A 21673-nucleotide genomic window follows, 5' to 3' on the forward strand; every position below is an offset into this window, starting at 1 on the left:
TGTACCATAATAACAATATTAAACGTATCATATTCACATTATATTTAATGCATCATATTGAAATATGTCTTGTAGCATGATACCAATATTAAATGTATCATGTTGACATATGTAATGTGTCATAATAACATGATATTAAATGTATCACGATAACATGATATTTAATGTACCATAATAACAATATTAAATGTGTCATAATAACATGATATTTAATGTACCATAATAACAATATTAAATGTATCATAATAACATGATATTTAATGTATCATACTAACAATATTAAATGACTCATAATAACATATTTAGTATATCACATTGACATGATATCAAATGTATCATAAAAACATATTTAATGTATCATATTGACATATGTAATGTATCATATTGAGATTATATTTAATGTATCATAATTACATGATATTAAATGTATCATATTGACATGATATTAAATGGATCATAACAACATATTTAATGTATCATATTGACATATGTAATGTATCATATTGAGATATTTAATGTATCATAATTACATGATATTAAATGTATCATATTGAGATGATATTAGATGTATCATATTGACATGATATTTAATGTATCATAGTAACAATATTAAATGTATCATGATAACATATTTAGTATATCATATTGACATGATATCAAATGTATCATAACAACATATTTAATGTATCATATTGAGATGATATATAATGTATCATAATTACATGATATTTAATGCATCATATTGACCTGATATCAAATGTATGATATTGACATATGTAATGTGTCATATTGAGATGATATTTAATGTATCATATTGACATATGTAATGTATCATATTGAGATGAAATTACATGTATCATATTGACTTGATATTAAATGTATCATATTGGCAAATTTAATGTATCATAACATGATATTTAATGTATCATAATAACATTTTTAGTGTATCACATTGACATATCAAATGTATCATAACAACATATTTGATGTATCATATTGACATATGTAATGTAGCATAATAATAATATTAAATGTTTAATTTTGAAACGATACGGAATGTATCATATTCACATGATATCAAATGTATCATATTGACACATTTTGTGTATCATATTGATATGATATGTAATGTATCATATTGACATATGTAATGTATCAAATTGACATGATATTAAATGTATCATATTGACTTGATAATAAATGTATCATATTGACATGATATTAAATGCATCATATTGATATGATATTAAATGTATCATATTGATATGATATTAAATGTATGATATTGACATGATATTTCTCAGCCTCACCAGTGTTGTAGGGGGTCTGCATGCCGGAGAAAGGCGCCAGGAGGCTGGGAGTGGCCACAGAAACCACGGGAGTGGTCAGTGGTTGTGGAACCTGCGAGCCGCCGAGCCGCTGAGCATTCTGGGAAGAGCAAAACAAGGCGGGCGTTGAAGAGGAGGAGGCGTGTCCACAAGTGTGACTCTTGCACCCCCTACAGGTGAACTATTTCACCGAGACCTTCTGACGTGTGAGGAGGCGAGTCCTCGTGCCCATCAAAGTTGTGCGATCACGACGCCATGCTCGCTCAGTGGTAAGGAACAAAGGTTGGCGTTGGCGTACACATTCATCTACTGTACCTGTTACTGTACGTGAACACATCACAGAGGCTTCCTGACGCCATCACGCTAAAGTTGCAACTTGCATCCGGTTGCCTTGGTGACGCAGGGCTCGTCAATGACACGATGACAACACGTGTGTGTGTGTGTGTGTGTGTGTGTGTGTGTGTGTGTGTGTGTGTGTGTGTGTGCGTGCGTGCGTGTGTGTGTGCATACAATCTGGCCACTTCATTAGGAACGATGCACAAACCGACTTTAAAAAATTCTGCCTGGAGTGTTGGTCTTATTTCAAAAGCTGTGATGCAGTCGTGCTAAAACATGCAGCTAAATGACCAGTAGATGGCAGTCACACATAAGTGATGCGTGTAGACTCCAATATGACTCGAGTAAATAACGCCAACATTTTATATGTTCCATTGAAAATATAGAAGATTACACACGGCGTTAAAAAATCTATCAAAATGTTTTAGTACGACATTGGTAAGCTATGAGGCCACACCACTTGAGGTGCTTCATCATAGGAGTATTATTATGGTGTGTGTATAAGGTAAGACATGTTATCTGGCGTTTTGTTTCGCAATATTATGCAAAAGCAACTTTTCCTCCCTTCTGGTACCTGCTGATCTGTATTTGGGATCTGCATGAGTCCGGAAAAATTGCGCACATCCGCCTTTGTAGTCTGTGACGACCCCGTAGTTGATAAGCTTCTTCTCTTTATCTTCTTGTTATGGAAAATTCATCCTCAGCAGTTGCCATTTCTAATATAAAGTAGTGTAAAGTTCTTACTTATATCTCTCAGTAAACTCGCCATGGAACCGCTAAAACATACCGGTATAGTGAGTTGACATTATCCATCCAAGGAACTTTAGTTATTAGAGAGTTCCGGTCGGACGTTTTTTTTCTCCGGATGAGGAGATGAAATGCGCTTTTTCTCTAGTGACTCAAAGCGCTTTACATAGTGAAACCCAATATCTAAGTTACATTTAAACCAGCGTGGGTGGCACTGGGGGCAGGTGGGTAAAGTGTCTTGCCCAAGGACACAACGGCAGTGACTAGGATGGCGGAAGCGGGGATCGAACCTGCAACCCTCAAGTTGCTGGCACAGCCGCTCTACCAACCGAGCTATACCGCCCCGGAGATGCTGCTCCGTTATCGGTTGAAGTAAAATCTGAATGTCATTAAAACAGTTCACAATCTGCGTTCAATGGATGTTATTCAATTTGTCATCCCCAAAGTAAGAACCGAAATGGGCAAGAAAGCATTTAGGTTTTCAGCACCGAAGGCTTGGAATAACCGACAATCGAATATTCAACTTGAAACCCTTGTTACATTGAATGAGTTTAAAGCTTCTGTGAAAGGATTGCAGTCTACCTTGTCTGTATGCACATGTGTGATGTGAGCAAGTTTTAATGTTGTAAATGTGATGTTTTATGTGTTGTTTACTTTTTTCATTGTAACCTTGCTGCTGCCCCCTTGGCCAGGTCTCCCTTGGAAAAGAGATGTTTGATCTCAATGGGATTTTACCTGGTTAAATAAAGGTTAAATAAAAAATAAAAGTTAGCTCCATCTTTTGACACTTCTTCCACTCCCGTCCTTGCACGCTACACCGCTATAACAAAGATGGCGGGGAGAAGACGCTGCCGAAGGTGAGCCACGTAAATAAGACCGCCCACAAAACGGCGCATCCGGAAGCGACTGTCAGAAAGCGGTTTGAAAATGATGTGTAAAACATCATCTATGCAACATTTTGACCAAAGAACCACCATTACATGTTATGTAGACCACAAGGAAGTCTTTTACATTTAGACAAAAATCAAAAATAATATGACTCCTTTAATGAGTCTTATAATCAGGTGCACCTTATATATGAAAAAAGATCGAAAATAGACCGTTCATCGGCAGTGCGGCTTATAATCCGGTGCGCCCTACGGTCCCGATTGTAAATACAATTGGATATTGGTGTCATGATCCGTCCCCCGGGTCATGGCATGATTTATGTTTGGTAGTTCTCCTGCTTTAGTCGGTTTCCTGGGTGCACCCTTTTTCCATGTTTACTAGTTGGTTTCCATGGGCACAGATTCTCCTCACCTGTCTTTGTTTAGCAATTAGTGTTCCCACCCGGTGTTTTGGTTGATCACTCCCCTTTATAGTTTTCTGTCACCCAACATTAATTGCTGGGTCAATGTTTGCTATCGGCAACATTTCTCCTGGTTTTTCTCCTCGCTCTAGTTATTTGTTTACACACTAGTATTCCTTGTTTTTCCACCCTCTGGTGACATTTTCTTTTTTTAGCTCCACCCTTTGTTAGCGTCCTCTGTTTTGTAGTTTTTTGTCCTGCATTTGATTTATTAGACAAAAGCTTAATCTAATCTGCAAGCCGCTCCAGCTTGTTTCCTGCGTTGGGAGGGAACACGACAATCGCAGCCATGCGACAAAGTCGTAACAATCGGATTGGAACACAATGAGGCATATAAAGTAGAGATGTCCGATAATGGCTTTTTGCCGATATCCCGATATTGTCCAACTCTTAATTACCGATTCCGATATCAACCGATACCGATATATACAGTCGTGGAATTAACACATTAATATGCCTAATTTTGTTGTGATGCCCCGCTGGATGCATTAAAAAATGTAACAAGGTTTTCAAAAATAAATCAACTCAAGTTGTAGAAAATAATGCCAACATGGCACTGCCATATTTATTATTGAAGTCGCAAAGTGCATTATTTTTTTTAACATGCCTCAAAACAGCAGCTTGGAATTTGGGACATGCTCTCCTTGAGAGAGCATGAGGAGGTTTAGGTGGAGAGGTATGGATAGAAGGGGGTGTATATTGTAGCGTCGCGGAAGAGTTAGTGCGGCAAGGGGTTCTGGGTATTTGTTCTGTTGTGTTTATGTTGTGTTACGGTGCTGATGTTCTCCCGAAATGAGTGTGTCATTCTTGTTTGGTGTGGGTTCACAGTGTGGCGCGTATTTGTAACAGTGTTAAAGTTGTTTATCCGGCCACCCTCAGTGTGACCTGTATGGCTTTTGACCAAGTATGCGTAGCATTCACTTGGGTGTGTGAAAAGCCGTAGATATTACGTGATTGAGTCGGCACGCAAAGGCAGTGCCTTTAATGTTTATTGCCGCTCTGTACTTCCCCCGACGTCCGTGTACGTCCGTATTACAAAGTCATATATTTTACTTTTTTGAAACAGATACTGATAATTTGCTATATCACATTTTAAAGCATTTATCGGCTGATAATATCGGCAGTCCGATATTAGACATTTGTAGTCGATAAGCTTCTTATTTTTCTCTATCTTTTTGTTATGGGACATTCATCCTCCACTGTTGCCATGTCTAATATAAAGTAATGTAAAGTTCTTACTTACATCTGTCAGTAAACTCACCATGAAAGCGCTAAAACATACCGGTGTAGTGAGTTGACATTATTCACCCAAGGAACTTTAGTTATTAGAGAGTACTGGTCGGACGGTTCTTCACGGGACATATTTCTGGCGTATGAGGAGACGCTGCACCGTTAATGATATAAGTAAAATCTGAATGTCATTAAGACAGTTAGCGCCATCTTTTGACACTCTTTCCACTCCCGTCCTTGCATGCTACACCGCTACAACAAAGATGACGGGGAGAAGACGCTGTGGAAGGTGAGCCACATAAATAAGACCGCCCACAAAACAGTGCATCCAGAAGATACTCTCAGATGATGGGTGAAACATCATCTATGCAACATTTTGACCAAAGAACCACCATTACATGTTATGTAGACCACAAGGAAGTGTTTTACATTCAGACAAAAATTAAAAAAAATATGACTCCTTTAATGCGCCTTATAGCATACTTGCCAACCCTCACAAATTTTCCGGGAGACTTCCGGATTTCAGTGCTTCTCAAAAATCTCCCGGGACAACCATTCTCCTGAATTTCTCCCGATTTCCAGCCGGACTTGAGTGAGGACAGCCTCTCGTCACGTCCGACTTAAAAAGAGCGCGGCGGCCCAAGCACGTTATAACATCTATGGCTCTTAAAGCTCAGTGCACAACTGCACACACAACAAGAAAGAGACTATTATATATGTCTCCATTATCCTTAGGTTTATCTAGAACCCATAAAATAGGCAGGCATGAAGCTATTTACTCCAGCTGTCACGTTAATACACTGACACACAACATCCGCATTCCCTTCATGCATTGCTTCAAAACTATGGCAAGTAGTAATGTCCAAAAACCTAACAGAGACGAATCAGAAGAACGAAGAAGAGACAGTCATGGCGACGACGAGTAGACAGATTTAGACTAGACTTAGACTCAGAAGAAGTACACTTGCAAGTTAAAAAATGATTGGAAACAAGAATTTCAGTTCATCCAGGACAGCTCAAAGGGAAAAGGGGTATGCTAGGGAAAGATGGAAGATTCCAGATTCTGGTGCATTTGATGAAGACACAGAGAATAGAACGGGGATGGACAATTCAACCCTAAACTCACACCTCTCTTGCAAATTCAATTTCACAGATGCTGCCCTTACCTATGCTATAGAAATTTAGGGATTTCAACATCTAGGGTCCATGATATCATCAAAAGGTTCAGAGAATTTGGAGAAATCTCTCATGTTGGCTCAAACCAACATTGAATGACCACGACCTTCAATCCCTCAGACGGCACTGTATCAAAAACTGACATCAATCTCCAAAGGATATCCCCAACACTTCAGAAAACCACAGTCACTAAATACAGTTCGTCGTTACATCTGTAAGTGAAAGTTAAAGCTCTACTATGCAAAGCAAAAGCCATTTATCAACAACATCCAGAAACGCCGCAGGCTTCTCTGGGCCCGAGATCATCTAAGATGGGCTGATGCAAAGTGGAAAAGTGTTATGTGGTCTGACGAGTCCACATTTCAAATTGTTTTTGGAAATATTCTACATTGTGTCACCCGGACCAAAGGGGAAGCGAACCATCCAGACTGTTATAGGTGCAAAGTTCAAACGCCAGCATCTGTGATGCTGGGGGTGCATTACTGCCCAAGGCATGGGTAACTTACACATTTGTGAAGGCACCATTATTGCTGAAAGGTAGTTACAGGTTTTGGAACAACATATGCTGCCATCTAAGCGCCGTCTTATTCATGGACGCCCCTGCTTATTTCAGCAAGACAATGCCAAGCCACATTAAGCACGTGTTACAACAGCGTGACTTCATGAAAAAAAGAGTGCGGGTACTTTCCTGGCCCGCCTGCAGTCCAGACCCGTCTCCCATCGAAAATGTCTGGCGCATTATGAAGCGTAAAATACGACAGCGGAGACCTCGGACTGTTGAACGACTGAAGGTCTACTTAAAACCAGAATGGGAAAGAATTCCACTTTCAAAGCTTCAACAATTAGTTTCCTCAGTTCCCAAACGCTTATTGAGTGTTGTTAAAAGAAAAGGTGATGTAACACAGTGGTGAACATGTCCTTTCCCAACTACTTTGGCACGTGTTGCTGCCATGAAATTTTAAGTTGATTATTATTTGCAAAAAAAAAATTAAGTTTATGAGTTTGAATATCAAATATCTTGTCTTTGTAGTGCATTCAATTGAATATGGGTTGAACAGGATTTGCAAATCATTGTATTACGTTTATATTTACAAATAATTGAATTTTTGTGAATTTTAGCTATAAATATACTGCTCCCCCTTAGCCCCACCCCCCATCTCCCGAATTCGGAGGTCTCAAGGTTGGCAAGTATGCCTTATATATGAAAATAGATTGAAAATAGACTGTTCATGGGCAGTGTGCCTTATAGTCCGGTGCGCCCTATGGTCCGGATTGTAAACACAGTTGGATATTGGATTGGAACACAATTAGGAACATAAAGTCAACTGGGAAACTGCGTGATTGCATTCCTAATGAAGTGGCGCGTGGAGGACGTCCGCATGCAGCGAGGTGAAAACACACATTTCTGACATGCCGGGCGGCGAATGGTCATCTGGTCACTTCTGAGGCGCCTCGCCTTCTGGCCGCCGTCTTAGCTCAGCGCGACTTTAAAAAGGCAAGCAGATGAAATGTCTCAGGCTGACAAGCACAACCGTGTCACATGCGAGCTGGGGTGGTGCTCATGCACACAGTTGGACGCCACACGGGCCTAGAAGGTTCTGAAAGAAAGGTTCTATTCACCTCGCTCACCAGCTCCAGCTCTTCTTCTGTCTGCACGGCGGGGAGGAAACACAGAAAGGCGTCATGTGACTTGACACACACATACCACCTTTTCTGATCGTTACTCTCCAGTTAGATTTTAAGGTGTAATTTCTGCTGATGCAGTACACAGGAACAACATGGGTCACATTTGTCAAAGAGCAGTGTTTTTCCCTCACCAGCTGCATGAGGCTCTTGCCGCCCTGCGAGGTGATGACCCTCAGGTCCGGCTTGCGACTGTTGACCATCTGAGGATTGGGAAGGGGAGGAGATTTGGCCGGGACCACTTTGACCAGGCTGTTGCCGTTGGAGACTGACAGCAGGCCCGGCGACGCCCTGGCACTGATGTAGCCGTTAGCTGTGGAGAGAGACACACAGAAGGAGAGGTCCTTTAGTGCAACGGAACCAGGCACGGGTGGAGTGATACTGAAGCAACGATGCATTATAAAACCCAGGAAGTGATACCGTCAGTCGGTGTGTGTTTAAATCCATTACAAAGCACGATGGGAAAAATGCAGAACGCTCTCCACACTTATTCTTGTTTGGTATATTATAGCTGCTTGATATTCCTGATTGATTACACAACTTTAAGGAGGTCGTCATGGAAGTAAACAAGGTAGGAGTCAAACTTTCACACACTCTTTATATCCTATTATATTAATTATATATCCATTATATTTATATAATATGTACACATATATGCAACATATACACATATATATACATATAAATATATACATATAAATATATACATATATATATATATATATATATGTAAATATACACATATATATACATACATATATACAAACCACGTTTCCATATGAGTTGGGAAATTGTGTTAGATGTAAATGTAAACGGAATACAATGATTTGCAAATAATTTTCAACCCATATTCAGTTGAATATGCTACAAAGACAAGATATTTGATGTTCAAACTGATAAACATTTTTTTTTGTGCAAATAATCATTATGTTAAGAAACCGTTGGGTGCCATGATTGGGTATAAAAGCAGCTTCCATGAAATGCTAAGTAATTCACAAACGAAGATGGGGTGAGGGTCCCCACTTTGTAAGCAAATTGTCGAAGAGTTTTAGAACAACATTTCTCAACAAGCTATTGCAAGGAATTTAGGGATTTTACCATCTACGGTCCACAAAATCATCAAAAGGTTCCGAGAATCTGGAGAAATCACTGCACGTAAGCGATGCTACTACGGACCGTTGATCCCTCAGGCGGTACTGCATCAAAAACCAAAATCAGTGTGTCAAGGATATCACCACATGGGCTCAGGAACACTTCATAAAACCACTGTCAGTAACTACAGTTGGTCGCTACATCTGTAAGTGCAAGTTAAAACTCTGCTATGCAAAGCAAAACCCATTTATCAACAACAGCAAGGAACGCCGCTGGCTCCGCTGGGCCCGAGCTCATCTATGATGGACTGATGCAAAGTGGAAAAGTCTTCTATGGTCCACATTTCAAATTATATTTGGAAACAGAGGACGTTGTGTCCTCTGGAACGAAGAGGAAAATAACCATCTGGCGCGAAGTTCAAAAGCCAGTATCTGTGATGGTATGGGGGTGTATTACTGCCCAAGGCATGGGTAACTCACACATCTGTGAAGGCATCATTAATGCTGCATGGTCCATACAGGTTTTGGAGCAACATATGTTGTCATCCAAGAAACGTTATCATGGACGCCCCTGCTTATTTCAGAAAGACAATGCCAAGCCACGTGTTACAACAGCGTGGTTTCGTACCAAAAGAGTGCGGGTATTTTCCTGGCCCGCCTGCAGTCCAGACCTGTCTCCCATCGAAAATGTGTGGTGCATTATGAAGCGTAGAATACGACAGCGGGGACCCCAGACTGTTGAACGACTAAAGCTCTACATAAAAGAAAAATGAGAAAGAATTCCACTTTCAAAGCTTTAACAATTAGTTTCCTCAGTTCCCATACGCTTATTGAGTGTTGTTAAAAGAAAAGGTGATGTAACACAGTGGTGAACATGCCCTTTCCCAACTACTTTGGCACGTGTTGCAGCCATGAAATTCTAAGTTAATTATTATTTGCAAAAAACAAAAAAAGTTTATGAGTTTGAACATCAAATATCTTATCTTTGTAGTGCATTCAATTGAATATGGGTTGAACAGGATTTGCAAATCATTGTATTCCGTTTATATTTACATCTAACACAATTTCCCAACTCATTTGGAAACGGGGTTTGTACATACATACATGTATGTATATATGTACAGTATTTACCAAAGCCTTTTATCCGGCATGGAAGTCCACCCAGCCCAAGTATTTCAAAGATACGTGGTCTTTTTTAAGCCTTGTACCAAATACTACTTCCTGACTACCGCAACAAGGACACATTCAAATGAATGCATACGGAAACAAGATGTAACAACTGCACAGCAAAGTTGTCATTATCAGCTTCCTGTTAAATTAGATGTCTTTATTAAATAAACATTTTTTACCACATGAACACACACATAGATGTGCCGGTTCTATTGGCAGCAAAACAGGTCCAGAGCATAAAACTACTACCACTATGCTTGACGGTAGGATGGTGTTCTTGGGATTAAAGGCCTCACATCCATCCATTTTCTTCGCTTGTCCCTTTTAGGGTCGCTAGAGCCTACCTAAGCCCATTTTCTCCTCCAAACAGCTCAATTTTTGTTTGATCTGACATCACATGGACAAAGATAGGACCTTCCGGAGGAAAGTTCTTTGGTCAGAACTTTTGATCGCAACTATATAAATATATATATATATATATATATATATATATATATACATATATATATATATATATACATATATATATATGTATGTATATATATATATATATATATATATATATATATATATATATATATATATATATATATATATATATATATAGTTACTTTACATGCAGTTGGCTTTTGGCCCCTCGACCAAATTTTTTTTAGCCCAATCTAACCCCCAAGTCAAAAAGTTTGAAATGATTTACAGCAGTGGTCCCCAACCACCGAGCCGCGGCCCAATTGGTACCGGGCCGCAAAATAATTTATTAAAAATAAACAAAAATGTTTTATTTATTTATTTTTTTTTTTTTTTATTTAATCAACATAAAAAACACAATATACACTTACAATTAGTGCAAAAACCACAAAAACCTCCATTTTTCATGACAAAAACGTCCCTTTTTTATGACAAAGAAGAACAAGAAAAAAAAAAAAAAAAAAAGAACCCCTGTCCCCCGTTCCCCCCGGGCCGCGGGACAAATTATTAAGCGTTGACCGGTCCGCGGATACAAAAAGGTTGGGGACCACTGATTTACAGCATACATTGTGTAGATCGTGCTACCCTTAAGTAACATTTGCATTCTTTGTCCATCTCTTCATTTCCTCTCGCCGCACTCTAACTCCACCCCCTAATCGTAACCTCAATCGTTGGTTCAAACAAAATATTTGCGGCTTTGAAGCGTAAAGAAAAAAAACTAAAAGAACCATGACCTCGTGCGTAAACCACGGCACAACTTTTTTTATTTCCTGCTTGGATGTCGGCCCACAACAATAAAAAAAAAAAACAAGGGGACGCTGTGTCTTGGTTGTCACGGTTACAATAGAAGGGCCGACTGCCTGCAAAGTCAGTGACTTCCTTACGGACGAAACGACGAAGGAAAGTTGGTATCTAAAGGGGAAATCATCAAAGGCCTGCTGATTACCACCGACTTTTCTAATGTTTAAAGAGAAATCACCTCCCTTACAAAACCTTTCAATGGCTGTCATGGCGATGAGACGTCATCACAGCCGGATTGTTTGTGACGGAAGAGTGGGGACTTTCCAGTCTCTCACTTTCTGTCTCGCGCGCACGCACGCACGCACACACACACACACACACATACACACACACACACACACACACACACACACACACACACACACACACACACACACACACACACACACACACACACACACACACACACACACACACACACACACACACACACACACACACACACACAGCCGTTAGATAGTGATTGTCTAACAACAACATGTGACTGTTTAATCTCAATAACACGCACGCACTCACACACAAAAATGGTAATAGAAAGGAAGTTCAAATTAAGTTGCCCGCTTATTACTTTCAGGACATTTTTTATCATAAAAGTGGGAGAGAAATTGAAGGGAAAAAAAAGCAAAGACAGAGGACGAAAGCAAAGTTTGTTATCATTACTTTGATTAAAGGATACATTTTATGAAATTTATCTTTATGAATGAAAATCCAAATCCCATTCTGATTGAGCCCCATTGTAATCGACTAATAATTTTCCAAAAATCGAGAGGGACAAACATGGATGGATGAACGATTAAAAAATAATAACAATAAAAACTAAATAACAATATAATATGTATATATGTATATGTATATATATGTATATTTACGCACATAAAACATTTTGAAAAAATTATTGTATCAAACAATACATTGCGAGAATCTGTTTGACATCGACAACCGATTCTGAATTGAATCGTCACCACAGGAATCAGACTCGAATTGACTCTTTTGCAGCCCAAAGAGTCACACCGAGTAAAAAGAGGGTTGATTGGATACAATCGTGTACTGCATTTACATTTGAGTCGCCTTCTTAAGGCCGAAGTCAATAAATTCATCGACGGACAGTCTTCCAGGAGGGAGGATATGTTGACCGTTACCATGGCAACATAGCCGGCTCGCCATATGACGGATGACTTCCTGTCAGTAGAGGAGCGACACGTGTGTCACGGCCAGCGAGGACTGATGACAAACAAATCCTCCTAAGCCTCGCCTCAAGAACAGACAGTCATCTTCTTCCCGGCAGACAGCTGACCATTGGCATCACACACACACGCACGCACGCACGCACGCGCACTCGCACGCACAAACCCACGCACGCACGCACGCACGCACGCACGCACGCACGCACGCACGCACGCACGCACGCACGCACGCACGCACACACACACACACACACACACACACACACACATTCGTGTATTTGTTACCTTCTTGAGACCTCCGAATAATGCCTCCCTTTTTTAGGACCAGCCTTTCTAGATATAAATATAAATATAAAAAAAAATAAATAAACTTGTGAAAAATGAGTTGGAATTTCACAAGAAAAAGGTCAAAATTTCAGGAGAAAACTTAGAATTTTGGCAGTTTTATAGTGAAAGTCGTCATTTTACTCAACGCAAGTCGAAATTTTACAAGAAAAACTGAACATATGTGCAATATTATGATAAAAGTTGGAATTTTACTCAATAACAGTTGCAATTTAACAAGAAAAAGCTTGATATTTTGGCAATTTTATGAAAAGAGTCCTAATTTTACTGGACAAAAGTCACAATTTGATAAGAAACCTTTAAAATATTGGTGATATTATAATACTAATGGGAATTTTACCTAAGTCAAAAGTCATAACTTTACTCAAAAAATTTCACTTTTACAAGAACAACACAAAAATTGGCAATATTGTGATAGAAGTCAGAATTTCAAATGACAAATGTCACCATTTGGCATGAAAAAGCAATAATTTTACATAACAAAAGTAATAATTTTACATAAAAAAGTAAAAATTTAACGAGAAACTTTACTCAAAAAATTTCACTTTTACAAGAACAACACAAAAATTGGCAATATTGTGATAAAAGTCAGAATTTCAAATGACAAATGTCACCTTTTGGCATGAAAAAGCAATAAATTTACATAACAAAAGTAATAATTTTACATAAAAAAGTAAAAATTTAACGAGAAAATATTACATAAATAGAAAGAATATGAGAAATAGTTCCCAATTTCATTAAAAAAAATCAACACATTGTGAAAAAAAGACTGCTTTTTTAAATGATCATTATTATCATTATTTTTTGTAATTGGTTTTCAATTTTCATTATTTACTACAAGTTATTACAGTATGTCTGTATATACATATTTATTATTATTATTATTTTATTAATTTTGGCCAAATGGGGCGCATTCCAATTTCTTACACACACTTGTCATTACATATGTTGGCCAGAGGGGGAGCACTTCAATTTTTTTTACACACACTTGTTATTTCATATGTTGATCAGAGGGGGAGCACTTCAAATTTTTACACACTTGTTATTTCATATGTTGACCAGAGGGGCAGCACTTTTAAAAGCGACACACAGTCAATTTGAAAAATCCCTCCTTTTTGGGACCAACTTTTGACAGATTTCACCACCAGGGGTGCAAATGAGATCTCAATGTTTTTGTTTTTTGTAATGTGCTTAAGGCCGATGACAAACGAGTCAGGGACCACGGATGGCCCCTGTGCTGCACTTTGGGCAACCCAGCTGTAGAAGCTAACTGTTAATGACCACCATAGTCTTAGTACCGTCGTGTGTTCATTCATCCTATGGTCACATATGGGACGCCTGTTGTCTTACGTCAGCACCGTCTTGTTTTTTTATCATATACTGCTGCCTTTGTACCCGTCAGTGTTTACTTTTGTATACACATTAAATCAACAAAAAAATCCTGACTTTGGAGCTATGTTCACGGACTCTAGTATTTGGCTCTCTATTAGAAGCTATGGTTTTCCGTATTGGGACCATGATTTTCGGTTTTAACGTGTTCACCGGTCCTCATATGGAAGCTACTTTTCCTTGCTGGTGTCTCAAGAAGGGTAGAAATACACAAACACACACACACACGCACGCACGCAGACTAGAGTGTGCGTGCAGCAGGTGGCGGCAGGACGTGGTGTGAGTATGTAAACATGTAACTGTGGCGTTGAAGACCTTTATTTGGACTTTTTATAGCCACGTATCAAATGAAATACCTCCGACAGTGCACTTCCATAAGTACACTGTGTGTGTATCACGCAGTCTCTTCTTGTTTGGTTTCTACGGAGCCATGATGGCAACTGGCGAAGGTGTGCATCGGTGCACGCTCAACATTTTAAGTACAACACCCAGGTACTGGCAGAGTACTGCATTTTTCAGTGTGAACACACTCATGTACTTTAAATACTGCATGTACTGAGTGTACTTAGTGCACATACTCAAGTACAGAGCCATTGAGTCGTTTCTGTGTCATCGTGTGCAATATCAGACCGCCCCGTGATGTCATCAAAGATATTTTAGTGTTCCCTCTGCACCATGATGTCACACATGTGATGGAGGCCAGTGATGGTGTTGCTAAAAATAGACAGAATATTGGAAGAGTGTCCGGGGAATGTTCCCGTTTTACTCTGGAATTAATAAGACACTTTTGTTGAATTCGAAGGATGTTACCGCAGTTCGAAATTATGCAGGCTCAAATGGGACAACATTTATAATAAATACAGTCAGTCAAATCCGTAATTTAAAAAAAAAAAAAATTTTAAATTTGGATTAATCCTGACTGATTACAGGTTATTATTTGCCTGCATAATTTGGATTATTTGGACATTTTTTTGTGGACCGCCACTTTTAATGTAGCAAGTCCCATAATTTTAATGTGGCATGCCACATAATTGTAATGTGGTCTGTCACATCATTTCATGTGGTCTACCATTTCATTTTACAGTGGCCAGCCACCTCATTTGATTCTGCTCCACCACATGATTTATGTTGCAAGCCACATAATTTTTTTGTGTGCCCCCACTTTTTAATTTGGACGACATTTTTTATAAGTGGCCTCTCCTATAAGTTTATGGTGGCATGTCACATAATTCTAATGTGAACTGTTACATCATTAAACCTAGTCCACCACAAATTTTAAAGTGACCCGGTCTACCACATGAGTTATTGTATGTGGCCAGCCACGTCATTTCGATTGTGGCCCATCACAACATTTTTTTTTGGGGACCACCACTTTTTTAAATTGGTCCGACCAATAATTTTAACAGGGTATGCCACATACTTCTAATGTGGTCCACCACTTTATTTTATTGTGGCCAGCCACAATAATTTTTTTGTGGACCGCCAATTTTAATGTAGCAAGTCCCATCATTTTAATGTGGCATGCCACATAACTGTAATGTGGTCTGTCACATACTTCTAATGTGGTCCACCACATCCTTTTATTGTGGCCAGCCATTTAATATTTTTGTGGACAGCCACTTTTAACGTGGCAAGTACCCATAATTTCAAGGGGCCCGACCCATAATTTTAAAGTGGCATGCCACATAATTGTAATGTGGTCTGTCACATAATTCTAGTGGGGTCCACCACTTCATTTTATTGTGGCCAGCCACATAATTTTTTTGTGGACCGCCACTTTTATTGTGGCAAGTCTCATAATTTCAAGTGGCCCGACCCATAATTTTAATTTGCCATGCCACATAATTGTAATGTGGTCTTTAACATAATTCTAATGTGGTCCACCACATAATTTTATTATGGCCAGCCACATACATTTTTTGTGGACCGCCACTTTTAAAGTGGCAAGCCCCGTAATTTCAAGTGGCCCGACCCATAATTTTAACATGGCATGCCACATAATTGTAATGTAGTCTGTCACAAAATTCTAATGTGGTCCACCACGTCATTTTATTGTGGCCAGCCAACATTTTTTTTTTTGTAGACCGTCACTTTTAATATGGCAAATCTTATAATTTCAAGTGACCCGAGCCATAATTTTAACATGGTATGCCACATAATTGTAATGAGGTTTGTCACATAACTCTAATGTGGTCCACCACTTCATTTTAATCGTGGCCAGCCACATCATTTTTTTTGTGGACCACCACTTTTAATGAAGCAAGTCCCATAATTTCAAGTGACCCGACCCATACTTTTAATGTGACATGCCACATAATTCTAATGTGGTCCACCACATCATTTTATTGTGGACCGCCACTTTTAAGTGGCAAGCCCCATAATTTCAATTGGTCCGACCCATGATTTTAAAGTGGCATGCCACATAATTGTAATGTGGTCTGTCACATAATTCTAAAGTGGTCCACCTCTTATTTTATTGTGGCCCGCCACTTTTAATGTAGCAAGTCCCATAATTTCAAGTGGCCCGACCCATAATTTTAATGTGGCATGCCACATAATTGTAATGTGGTCTGTCACATAATTCTAATGTGGTAGACCACCTCATTTTATCGTTGCCCACCACATCATTTTATGTGGTCTGTCACGTCATTAAATGTGGTTGGCCACATAATTATAAATTGGCCTGCCACATCATACTCAGTGGCGTAGTGGTTAGAGTGTCCGCCCTGAGATCGGCAGGTCGCGAGTTCAAATTCCGGCCGAGTCATATACCAAAGACTATAAAAATGGGACCTATTACCTCCCTGCTTAGCACTCAGAATCAAGGATTTGAATTGGAGGTTAAATCACCAAAAATGACTCCCGGGCACGGCCACCGCTGCTGCTCACTACTCCCCTCATCTCCCTGGGGGGTGAACAAGGGGATGGGTCGAAAGCAGAGGACACATTTCACCACACCTAGTGTGTGTGTGACTATCATTGGTACTTTAACTTGAACTTTGTTTGGATATTGTTTGTTTGAGATTGTCAATACTGCCACAAGTGGTGAAAAGGTGTACTACAACTGAGTGGGAAAGACGGTCCTTTTCCTCTACGCTTTTGAGACAACTTGGGAATGTTTGGCGCGTGTGAGCTCACTCCAGACCTCGGCGTGTACAGTAAGTGCCACAACGTGATGGCGTGACCGAGAACATGAGAATGCGAGGAATGCTGCGTGACGTCAATGCCGAGGAGCGCCTGGACAACAGCTGAAAAGAGGACAAGAAAGAGGAAAGAAACGAGATACTGGAAGGCCGATGGTCAGGGGTTGGGGGCTTTGGGAGGCATTAGCAGACCACAAGAAACATCCGGATGGCTCGAGTCACCTGAGTCGGCATGTGATTGGACGCGTTTCATGTTTCAAGACGTGATGCAGACATCATCCACTAAAAAAAGTGTGCCTTTCTTTCGCATATGCATGGTGTTATGCTTAAACATCTTGAGTCCATCTGCCATAATCAGGGGCGTCCCGATGTCTGATACACACCGTCCTGCGGCCGGTTAACATCTAAATGTCCTCCAAATGCTCTTTTCTTCTATTTCAGTCAAGTCACTGAGAAAATATAAACGTGCTAGGCATAGAGGATAATATGAGCTAGCAGCTACACAACAGGGAAGCACACAACAGCACACAAAATACGTAACAAATTAACACACAAAGTTGGTCCTATCTTCTATTTTAGTCAAGTCATTTACAAAATATAAACATGTAGGACTATAGGCTACTAGGAGCTAGCAGCTACACAACAGCTGAGCACACAATAGCACATCAATCAAAGTCAATCAATCAAAGTTTATTTATATAGCCCTTAAACTACGTAATAAATTAACACAAAAAGTTGGTATTTTCTTCTATTTTCGTCAAGTGATTTAAAATTTATAAACATGCTAGGCTATAGGTTACTAGGAGCTAGGAGCTACACAGCAGCTAAGCACAAAATAGCACACAAACTACGTAACAAATTAACAGTTGGTCCTATCTTCTATTTTAGTCAAGTCATATACAAAATATAAACATGTAGGGCTATTGGCTTCTAGGAGCTAGCAGCTACACAACAGCTAAGCACACAATAGCCCCCAAGCTATTAAAAACATTAACACACGAGGTAAGAATTTACTTCAATTTTTGTCAAGTTATTTACAAAATATAAACATGTAAGGCTATAAGCTACTAGGCACGAGCAGCTACACAACAGCTAAGCACACAATAGCCCCCAAGCTATGTAAAAAAATAACACACAAGGTAAGAATTTACTTCTATTTTTGTCAAGTTATTTACAAAAGCTAAATATGCTAAGCTATTGGCTACTAGGCACTGGCAGCTAAGCACACAATAGCCCCCAAGCTACGTAATATATTAACACACAGGGTTGGTATTTTCATCTATTTTAGTAAAGTCATTTACAAAATATAAACATGCTCGGCTACAGGCTACTAGGAGCTAGCAGCTACACAACAGCTAAGCACACAATAGCCCCCAAGCTACGTAATATACTGTATTAACACACAAGGTAGGTCTTGTCTTTGTTTTTAGTCAAGTCATTTACAAAAAATAAACATGCTAGGCTATAGGCTACTAGGAGCTAACAGCTACACAACAGCTAAGCACACAATAGCCCCCAAGCTTCGTAATATATTAACACACAAAGTTGGTCTTGTCTTTGTTTTCAGTCTAGTCACTTACAAAACATAAACATGCTAGGCTATAGGCTACTAGGAGCTAGCAGCAACACAGCAGCTAAACACACAATAGCCCCCAAGCTTTGTAATATATTAACACACAAGGTAGGTCTTGTCTTTGTTTTTAGTCAAGTCATTTACAAAAAATAAACATGCTAGGGTATAGGCTACTAGGACCTAGCAGTTACACAGCAGCTAAGCACACAACAGCCCCCAAACTTTGTAATATATTAACACACAGGGTTGGTCTTTTCATCTATTTTAGTCAAGTCATTTCCAAAATATAAACATGCTCGGCTACAGGCTAGTAGGAGCTAGCACCTACACAATAACTAAGCACACAATAGCCCCCAAGCTACGTAATATATCAAGACACAAGGTAGGTCTTGTCTTTGTTTTCAGTCAAGTCATTTACAAAATACAAACATGCTAGGCTATAGGCTACTAGGAGCTAGCAGCTACACAGCAGCTAAGCACACAATAGCCCCCAAACTTGGAAATATATTAACACACAGGGTTGGTCTTTTCATCTATTTTAGTCAAGTCATTTACAAAAAATATAAACATGCTAGACTATCGGCTACTAGGAGCTAGCAGCTACACAACAGCTAACCACACAATAGCCCCCAAGCTACGTAATATATTAACACAAAGGGTTGGTCTTTTCATCTATTTTAGTCAAGTCATTTACAAAATATAAACATGCTCGGCTATAGGCTACTAGGAGCTAGCAGCTACACAGCAGCTAAGCACACAATAGCGCCCAAGCTACGTAATATATTAACACAAAGGGTTAGTCTTTTCATCTATTTTAGTCAAGTCATTTACAAAATACAAACATGCTCGGCTATAGGTTACTAGGAGCTAGCAGCTACACAGCTATGCAACAATAGCCCCCAGGCTTCGTAATATATTAACACACAAGGTAGGTCTTGTCTTTGTTTTTAGTTAAGTCGTTTACAAAAAATAAACATGCTAAGCTATAGGCTACTAGGAGCTAGCAGCTACACAGCAGCTAAGCACACAATAGCCAACAAGCTTCGTAATATATTAACACACAAGGTTGGTCTTGTCTTTGTTTTCAGTCAAGTCATTTACAAATATAAACATGCTAGGCTATAGGCTACTAGGAGCTAGCAGCTACACAACAGCTAAGGACACAATAGCCCCCAAGCTTTGTAATATATTAACACACAGGGTTGGTATTTTCATCTATTTTAGTAAAGTCATTTACAAAATATAAACATGCTAGGCTATAGGCTACTAGGAGCTAGCAGCTACACAGCAGCTATGCACACAATAGCCAACAAGCTTCGTAATACATTAACACACAAGGTTGGTCTTGTCTTTGTTTTCAGTTAAGTCATTTACAAAATATATACATGCTAGGCTATAGGCTACTAGGAGCTAGCAGCTACACAGCAGCTAAGCACACAATAGCCAACAAGCTTCGTAATACATTAACACACAAGGTTGGTCTTGTCTTTGTTTTCAGTCAAGTCATTTACAAAATATATACATGCTAGGCTATAGGCTACTAGGAGCTAGCAGCTACACAACAGCTAAGCACACAAAAGCCCCCAAGCTATGTAATAAATTAACACACAAAACACCATATTTGTGAATATAAACAAGAATACATGAAATAATATTGCTGATCAATTTGAATGTGTTGTTAATATTGAGTTTATTTAATTTTTTGTTTAAATGGTTCAAGTTGGTCGAAAAATGTTTATAGTGTAAAAAAAGGATGCGTTTGAAAAAAAAATTCCGGCCAATCATGGCACTTTAAATCATTTCTGTTACAGATTAAAAAACTATGCTAATAAAGTTATTCTTTGTTGTGAGTTGAGCGACATTTCTTTCTTTAATATACAATGTTATGCAGAGGTGTAATTATAACAATTTCATAGACAAATGATACTATTTATGGTCATTTGCAGAGAGTAGGGGGGCGCAAAATGTTTTCTCCTTCCTCAATTTGAGCAGCAGTGCGATGGTAAGAAGATTGGGCCAAGTTAAGTTTCAGTTTCAAGAGAACGTGGCCTATAAGCCCAGTTGGATGTTGGCGGCCATTCGCAGGAACACTGACCAGCTCGTCTGTCTCCCTGACAAAGTGCAGACGAGTCGATTGCTGACACCAAACCTCTGTCAAGCCACCGGAGAAAAGACGCTAAAATGGAGGTGGGGGTTGGATGGCGCTATCTGTCTGAATGGATGGCACTATCTGTCCTGGCTAATGGGACTTAAGGAGGGAGCTCTGGCCAACGTCAAAGTCACCTCTGAGGACCGGCCGGTGCCAAGACCAGGGTGAGTTGGGGGTGGGGTGACAGCTGAGAGGGGGAGGGCCAGGACAGGAGCCTGGTGTCACAGTTTTATGTGTCACGGTTGTTGTGGGAACATTTGCTCCTCTCAGCTGCCTCCCAGGCACACGTGTTCGTTCATGACGATAACGACGGGAAAAAAAGCCAGCAAAGAAACCCGCTTCTCCTCCATCTTTGTTGATTCCTGTCATTCTCTCCTATCTTTTCATGAAGTTAAAAAAAATTACAAGCTGCAAATACAAACTATGAATCTTTGGGCGCCATCCGATTTGACTCGTAGATATATATACATACATATATATGTACATACATATATATACATACATGCATGCAT

The 21673-nt window shown here is 39.5% G+C and overlaps 1 protein-coding gene across 5 annotated transcripts in view; it reads right to left on the bottom strand.

Moving 5' to 3' along the window:
- Window positions 1-21673, bottom strand: part of LOC133561825 (myocyte-specific enhancer factor 2D homolog) — a 198885-nt gene that overhangs the window by 1166 nt on the left and 176046 nt on the right. For 3 of the 5 annotated variants that reach the window (XM_061915408.1, XM_061915410.1, XM_061915409.1), the window contains exons 7-9: window positions 7983-8161; window positions 7786-7815; window positions 1311-1428 (exon numbers count right to left, since the gene is read on the bottom strand). In XM_061915408.1, coding sequence (XP_061771392.1) covers window positions 1311-1428; window positions 7786-7815; window positions 7983-8161 — 327 coding nt within the window. The remainder of the gene's footprint in view (window positions 1-1310; window positions 1429-7785; window positions 7816-7982; window positions 8162-21673) is intronic. The other 2 variants (XM_061915411.1, XM_061915412.1) reach the window with 1 other exon arrangement.

This window comes from Nerophis ophidion, linkage group LG11, assembly GCF_033978795.1.
Source record: "Nerophis ophidion isolate RoL-2023_Sa linkage group LG11, RoL_Noph_v1.0, whole genome shotgun sequence".
Taxonomy (NCBI): domain Eukaryota; kingdom Metazoa; phylum Chordata; class Actinopteri; order Syngnathiformes; family Syngnathidae; genus Nerophis; species Nerophis ophidion.